Genomic DNA, 8,035 nt, shown 5'->3' with positions numbered 1-8,035 from the left:
TTCCCTGGTGTCCATGTTCCCAGCACTCTCCAAACAGATTCCCTCTAGCTTTTGCCCTGTTTCTAGCCAGTAAGCTGTGCTCCTGCTGCACAAACGCCTAGCAAATCCTCTGAATTTCCTGTCATTTTCCAAGCCAGTGTTTACAAAATAGGGGTAAGGACTTTTATTTTTAACAAAAGCTGACTCTGTTCTTTATCCTAGCCTTGGGAGATTTACTGATATGACCCTTCAGATCGAAAGTGTTTACTTTCCTGCCCCAAGAAGCAAGAGAAAGGAGGAGATGGCATAACATCTCCGTCATTTTCTTTCTCCCCAGACTTTGCCTTTCTCTTCTGAGACCATCAGCAGGGAAGAAAGGAAACACAATTTCTTTCTCCACATGGAATGGTACTTTGTGAAGAGGAGAAAAAAAGGCATTTCACAGGGAAGGCTTTACTTACCAAACAGACTCTAAGTCTAATTCAGGTTGCAGTAAGTGCCTGTTAAGCTGAGTGACAGCGCAGATCAGAACCACCTGAAGTGGCAGCAGAGCTTTCTGGAGACCTCCTCCCTGTGTGTGCTCTGCCCAGCAGCTCTGCACCGGCCTCGGATTTGTGCGCTGCCCTCTGCCGGGTGCAGGAACCTCGCCTGACCCAGCTCTGCTGGCATGGAGCTCTTTCCAAGGCCCAGATTATGGGGATTTTAAGTAGAGGGAGAGGAGGTAAGAAAGGGAACAGAAGGATGGGGATGTGGGGGTTGCAAAAGGAAACACGGGTGCGTAAAACTGAATCTATCCCAAGAAAGCTCAGCTTGTAGGACCCGCAAGTCTAAAACCCCAGCTCTTCCTATCAAAAAATCTTCACTCGCTGTACAAGTCTCCTTGACACGTTGTGATTGATCCCCACTTCTCCTGGGAAAGCCTTTTTAGAGACACCTTATGGAGCATCTCAGACCACTCTCGTTATGATTCACGTAGAGATGGTATCAAACTCCATAAGCAGCAGTCTGACACACTTGGCTTTTGGTGTCCGAGCTGGCAGGCATGCTCCATCGCTCTCCTCAGCGACTGTGAGCTCACCTACCCATTCGAGCCCTGCCAAGCTCTGAAGCTCTGCAGCTAAGTATTATTACCACATTCCTGCTCAATGAAGAAGACTTTTTGGACAGACAGTTTGTCAGCTGCGCTACTCAGTACATGGCAGACAGACCGCACGTGCACCTGGAGGATCTTTCTTTCCCTTGTGATCTTACAAAATGAAAAATTACATGGGAGTGGAGCTTTCCTGGCATGCCTGCAACAACCTGCAGCCAACCTCCATCTCATCAGGAAACACTCAAAACACTGCGCTGCATTACAGCCATGCCGTGCTCCACTCCTTAAAGGCACAGTGATGGCAGGAGCCAAGGGTGCTGTAGCAGGGAGGTAGCTGGGCTGGGCGCCTCGGGGTCTAGGTGAGGAGTTAGAGGGTCTGCGCTGTGCTTTTGGCTCTGATTTACCTCTGTGATGCAGTTAAGCACTTCAAATATCTTTTCTTTGGAGCGGTGGCAGGGAGGAAGGGGACTCTGTTTTGCTTAAGTAGGCTTTAAGCTGTTAAGGGCAAGGCCTGGTTGCGCTGCCTGTCTGAACACGAACAGTGCCTTATACAAAACAGCCGCTGACTCTGCTTGCTGCATGGAGCACACTACATCAAAGCAAACAGTGACAAAACATTTCTCACTACTGCATGTTCAAATTCTACAGTAAGTTTCAGTTCCACCATTCCTTCATGCTTTCGTTTTACACAGAAAAGCAGCTGAGCTTCCCTCCCCCAGCTGCTTATGCCAAACCTTAGCTTAAGCTTGGTTGCTCAAAACTTGTTTGAAAGAGGATTCTGAGCACAAAGCGGATCTCTATGCCAGGCTTCAAAATTAAGACCGAGCTCTGTTTCTCCAAATTTCTCACAACTGTACTCTCACATGACAGAACATAAGTAGTAAATTTTGGTGGCTAAAGTATCATCAGAAATTTCCAGGTTCATGGGCTGCACATCACTGTAAGGTGCTGTACTGCCACCAGGTTAATTCAGTCTGTGACCACACTGGAGTTTGAAAAGAATATTCCGTCTCAAAGCAGAAAATACATTCTCTCAACTTCATCCCAAAGGACAACTCACAAATCCTTGCCAGCCCTTGTCCCCTTAATCTTTTGACAGAAGCATTTCCTTTTCATTGTCACAAAACATTGTGTTGACTGCAAGGGCAAAAACATCCTCTGCCTGCTCCTAACATAAAGAAGCATTCTGGCTGCCACGCCTGCATGTCGCACTGCATGGAAGCAATACATTCAAGTATTGATTCCAAATTCAAGAGTCAGTGGAACTCTTCACAAAGTTTCTGTATTTTTGCACATGCCTACACCAATGAATTGCTGTGCAAGGTATGTATTATGCTTCTAAAAAGACAAGGAATAATCAGAAGAAAGACTTCTTGGCCCATGAAGCAGGTGTTGGTTACAACTTTAAGAAAGATCCTCTTTGGAAGAAAGCAGGCTTTTCTGGAGCTGCTTGAGGGACCCCATAAGACACTAGTTTGGAACCTGTGGTTTTCTATCTCCCTCCAGGTGAACAGAAGAGCATCCCAAGCCTACTGCGCTGGCTGCTGGCAAGGTTACAAATACCACTGGGGATTTGAACAGTTACTTCTAAATCTGATTACTCTGTAGAAAACCCCAGGGAAATTCTGTTCTGAGAACTCAAAACCCAGTGTAGCATCTGCACAGCCCTCTCAGTAGAAGGATCATAGATTTCTCTGAATGTTCCTCTCACATTAAAATTATCGGTCTAAATTTGCTTGCCTTCTTGGACATTTAAGTTCTACAATAAGCCCTCTCACCTCTTCTGCCCATGCTGACCTATTAGGTTTGAGGAGAGCAGCTATCTTTGTGTTAAAGCTTCCCACATCGTTTGCTGGCTTGCTTTTCTTGCCTTTACTCCTCGCCACGTTCTGAGCAGGCTGCCGGGTTATCACCTACCTCTAGTGCCCCCCTTCGCCTCCCTCTGCCCTCGGGGCGCTCCTCTGCTCGGCCTCCCCAGGCAGCACCTCCTGCCGGGCCCGCCCCACCTGCTGCCCCGGCTGCTGCCCCGGACACCCGCTTCGCTGGGGCTGTCACAGAAACCCCAAGCCAAAAACGAAAAGCAAAACAACAAAAAGCAAAACAAAATCAAACAAAATAAAGGGGGGGCGGGGGGGAGAAGGGAAACTAGATTTGGTGGGACAGATGAGACGGGGTCAGCCGAGGCCGGAGCGCCAGCCCGGGCGGCCGGGCGCGGGAGCGGCGCGCTGGGGGCTGGCCACGGCGCCCCGGCAGCTCCGGCTCCGGGCGCTGCTCCGCGGGCTCGGCGCGGCTCCGGCCGGTTCGCGGCCGCATTCGGAAAGTGAAAGTGAAGCGGCGGCCACGTGTTTTCGGAGAAGGCAGGGGAGGAGCCGCCGGCTGAAAAGCGCCGCCGCCGCGTTAAATAGAAAGCAGCGGCGATGCGCGGGCCCAGAGCGCTGGAAGTGCTGCCCGCCCGCCCCGCGGAAGCCCCGGCTCGCTGCGGCGCCAGGCAGGGCCCCCGCGGAGGATGCCCAGCCGCCCGCCGCGGCCAGCACTAGCCACCGCCAGCCAGCACCAGCCGCCGCGCCGCCGGCCCCGGCGCGCCCCTGTGCGCAGCCCGCGCGTATGCTGCGCGCCCCGGGGACGGCCCCCGCCCGCGGCGCGCCGGGCGAAGGTAAGGGGTCTGCGCGGCGGGAGGGCAGGCCGCCCGGGGGGCTGCCTCGCGTGGGCTTGTTCGTTATGTTTTGGCTCTGCGTTGCTGTCCGTCCGCTCTGCGCGGCGGCCGTGCCCGGGACGGGGCGGCGGGACAGCCCAGCACGCCACCCGCCGCGGCCGTTACGCGGCGCCGCTCCCCCCGCTGCGCGGCAGCCGCCGGAGCCGCCGGGACCCCTCGGGCTCTGCAGGAGCCGCGCACCCCGTGGCGGCCGCCGGCGGCTCTGGGGCTGCCGTGCCCCCTGCGTGCTCGCCGCCCTCCGGCGCGGCGCCGCAGGCTCCCCCCGGCTGTGGACGGCTTCTGCCCCGTGCCTGTCGGTTCTTGGGCTCGCTGGTTACTTCTCACCGGCGTGCCCTGAAACTTAATTTTTATGAACTTTAAATACCGAGCGATAATCCTGGCCCAGTAATTGGAAAAACTGACATCAGTTTCCTTCTGCTGTGTAAAGAAAGCCCATCGCTACTTTCAGCCTCTTATTTGCCAGCATACGGATTTTACAACCCCCTGTGCTGTTTCAGGCGGCGATGTGACCTAAATGAAACCAAACATCAAGTTGTTAAATTAGCACAGACAGGAATCCAGCTGCGTACTTTCTTTGAAGTCCTCATTAGCATGTTACCCTGAACCGTAAGATGGCCGAGGGATTCATTTCTGAGAATACTTCAAGGTTTCTCAACAAGCTGCTTCTGCAGATCTATATCTGACTATAGGGATAAATCCTAAAATCTATGCTTGCCAGTAAGGTCAAGGCAGCCAGCGGAGATGTATTGAACCACACTGTCAGAGGCAGACATTTCAGGCCAAACTCATTCCTGGTGCAGCACTGCTAATTCCTTTGAAGTAACACGAGGGATGAATTTAGTCCCTCATGCTGAAAGATATATCAATAGGAAGCAATTTAGATTGGGCCACTTAAAGTGCATGTAATACAAAAAAGAGAGAGAGAGAGACTGAGGAGTAATGCTTCGAGGGTTCATAGAGGTTGATTTGTGTAAGCTAGTGAGGTTGTAGCATTGCTGTCCCGAGGGAAAGTTGGGGGAATGGGAAATTGGCTTTTATGGCTGAGCCTCAGGTTAACGGGAGAGAGGAAAGTAGTTTTAGGATCACTGTGTAAATTGGCAGCGATACAGGCTACCCTTCCACCTTAGCTTTGGTCACGCTATGGCACCTATTCACCTCACCCTCTTCCCAAGTTATCCCAGGACATACCCAGCTGCAGAGTTTACATCTACTTCACCTACTTTCTCACACGATGCAGCAAATGATGATGATGCCTTGAGATCTGATGTTGCAGCTGGGATTGGGGAAGGGAAGGAGGGAGGTACAGAGAAATCGGTAACTTGGTTGTAAAACCACCTCGCTTTGTTCTTTAAAAACTTGAGAATCTGACGGAGCATACACAAGATAACGTCTCGTTGAGACAGCCCTGTCATTTGACTTGGCTCTAGGCTCTGATATGCTGCTGTGGGCTCACAGCAGGGAAACAGTGTTGTCCTCTGTAGCTGTTAATGATCGCTGCTAAATATTTTTGGGGCTTTGGACTTTGCTGTAGTGATAGGCTGCTAATCTTGTCAGAAGGCAGCAGTTGTTTGCCCAGTGTAAATTGGCAAATGAATTTTTTATTATTTTATAATGGGTGGGAGGCATATGAATGGAAGACTTGGTCATTCAGAGATTGCAGCAGCTTTTCTCTGAGGATTTCACTTTGTGTCTCTCTTTGGCATTTCAGAATAGCTGCTGGAAAGCTGCCCTGCCGTAGCCACTGACGCTATGGAAGACCGCATCCGCTGGTCTAGGCTGTAGGATGGTAGCGCACAGCAAGGTGTCAGCAGATAATGCAGTTGCAGCAGACCCGAGACGTCTACTTGACCCTCCAGCACGGGAGCGTTCGCAGGCTCGAGGCCGGCCCGGCGCTGTGCAGGCACAGAGCAACACGCACTTCAGAACCTTTCGCTCGCAAGCGGATTTTAGTAGCATCACTCGAGCAAGCAGCCTGCTGGATGCCTGTGGCTTCTACTGGGGACCTCTGACTGTCAGTGCTGCCCACGAGAAGCTGAAGCCTGAGCCCGAGGGCACCTTCCTCATCAGGGACAGCACCCAAAAGAATTGCTTCTTTGCCATCAGTGTTAAGACTGCGTCTGGGCCCACCAGCATCCGGATAAACTTTCAGACTGGGCGTTTCAGCCTGGATGGCAGCAAAGAGACTTTTGACTGTCTCTTTAAGCTGCTGGAACATTACCTAAGCTCACCGAGGAAGGTACTGGTTACCCCCCTGCGCAAAGTCCGCGTGCAGCCCTTGCAGGAGCTCTGCCGGAAAAGCATTGTGAAGACTTTTGGAAGAGAGAACTTAAATCATATCCCTCTCAATCCTGTTCTAAAGGACTATCTGAAATCCTTCCCATTTCAGATATAAGTACAGCATTAACTGTATAGGGACATGTAAGAGATGCGTAAAGAAATCCAGCTTCCTGGGTTTTTCAACATGTTTGACAGTGAGCAAACTTATTTTTGTAGCAATTTACTGTATTTTGGGATGGAACTTGAACACTTGACTTCTTATGTTTACAAAAACTGTTTGCACAAACCTGGGGTTTTAAAACCCTGGCATAATTTTTCTGCCAAGCAGATTATTTTATTATTTTATAATATTTTTAATGATATTAACATAATAAACTTTATTGTGGAAGTTTTTAAAAGAAGTATTTTTTATTTTTTTTTTTAGTTTTAAAGGTTTAGGTACCTCTGCTGCTGACAAACTATTAACTGCTAATTGGGTGCATAAGTGCAGACAGGTCTCCATGTGGTCCTGCTCTTTGCCTTACAAGAACTAGCTTGTTTTAGTGATAGTCCAGCAGACAGTGGATTCGCGCCCCAAAAAGTCTTAGCACAGAAAGATGCAAATGAATAGAAAATGTACTCAGGATGAATCTGCCCAGGAATGTAGCTCTCCCCTAAATTCACGAGAGCAGGAACAGTGTGTTAAGACTACAGTGGTGCAGTTGTCAATTTGAAGAGTGAATTGAACCCTTGGCTGAGCTCATTGCACCAACTCTGGCTTGCCTTATTTCTGTTAAAAGCTACAAGGCTCTGAGCAAGAAGAGGTTGCTGTCTGACATAACCAAACCAGGTGAACATAGGTGGGTGAAAAACAAAACTGTCCAGAAACACACACTTCAAAAGTTCACACTGTATCATTATGATGCATTGGGGGAAGGATAGCTTAGTTCTCCCTTCAAATGGGCATACACAAAATGGCAAAGGTGCAGACACCTTCAGACTTCAAAAAAGTGTTTGTCTTCAATTCCTGGTGATCTACAGAGCACAGACCTGATGTTTTAAAAGAATCTATGACAGGATCCAGAGAGGATAAGCCTATAGATTTGCAGCTGTAATTTCTAGTGGCTAACCCACATTCAGAGAAAGTTGAAATACATTAGACTATTTTGTGATACTGTTGGTAGGTAATTGGTGAAGGCAGCACTGGGTTTCTATCTGCTCATAAAATGTGAAATCAGTGCCTCATAAAGATGTAACTGTGAATGACCGGAGATGCCCAATTTGGCAAAATGTCACCTGCATTATGTTAAAGTGATTCTCCCTTCCCCCAAGCATTTCCTGAAATCCATGAAAAGCTGACTTAGAAAACCAGCTGAACCGAATCACTTCAAAGAAGGCAGAGAGTCTTTCACAGAAATGTACTCTATCAGCACAGATCTATGGTGCTTACAGTAACTGCAAGCAGTAAATGAAGTCATCTGTAGAGTTTGGAAGATAAAAGGTCTCTCCCTCTATTGTAATTCACATTCCTTTTAAAGCTAAAGCCACTTCTAGGAAACACTGAGTACTTGGTTTATAGTGTTCCTTACTGAATAATTTTTTTAATACCATTTGCTTTACAAAATCAGCTCTCACATCATTGATGTTTCTTTGGAATAAATAGGTTTTCTCCTCAAACATGACTAAGGATCACTCACAGCGCATTGGACATTGTGAAAAGGGAAAGAGAATATACAGGCAGTATCATGTAACCTTTTACTGTGCTGCTTCCCTAAGAGTGTTTTTGGATTGGTTCTGCCTATCAGTCTCCCATTCCCTTGTCAGCCATCCCTGGCTAAGATTAGCAGACAGCATTTCTGCTTAATTCTAAAGCTGGAGTTAGTTGCTGAATTATGTATTTTCCCACAGCAGCTGCAAGGATATAGATTGAGTAAGTAGTGAATGCTGAGGTGCTATGCAGCAGTAGGAGAGCAGAGCAAAACGACTGCCTGAAT

At 48.9% G+C, this 8,035-nt stretch overlaps 1 protein-coding gene across 1 annotated transcript; it reads left to right on the top strand.

The window, feature by feature from the left end:
• Positions 1-446: 446 nt before the first annotated feature.
• SOCS1 (suppressor of cytokine signaling 1) lies at positions 447-6,450 on the top strand. The gene is made up of 2 exons (XM_080386863.1): positions 447-3,725; positions 5,494-6,450. Exon 2 carries the CDS (start codon positions 5,569-5,571, stop codon positions 6,175-6,177), a length of 609 nt encoding a protein of 202 aa, XP_080242989.1. The 5' UTR covers positions 447-3,725; positions 5,494-5,568; the 3' UTR covers positions 6,178-6,450.
• Positions 6,451-8,035: the final 1,585 nt, after the last annotated feature.

The sequence above is a fragment of the Falco punctatus genome (assembly GCF_963210335.1).
Source record: "Falco punctatus genome assembly, chromosome: 4".
Taxonomy (NCBI): Eukaryota; Metazoa; Chordata; class Aves; order Falconiformes; family Falconidae; genus Falco; species Falco punctatus.
The sequence above is the reverse complement of the archived record's forward strand: the minus strand, read 5'-3'. Positions and strand labels throughout refer to the sequence as shown.

Bases quoted from the DNA above. Each gene is read 5' to 3' on its own strand.
- SOCS1 (XM_080386863.1), top strand. From the start codon at position 5,569: ATGGTAGCGCACAGCAAGGTGTCAGCAGATAATGCAGTTGCAGCAGAC.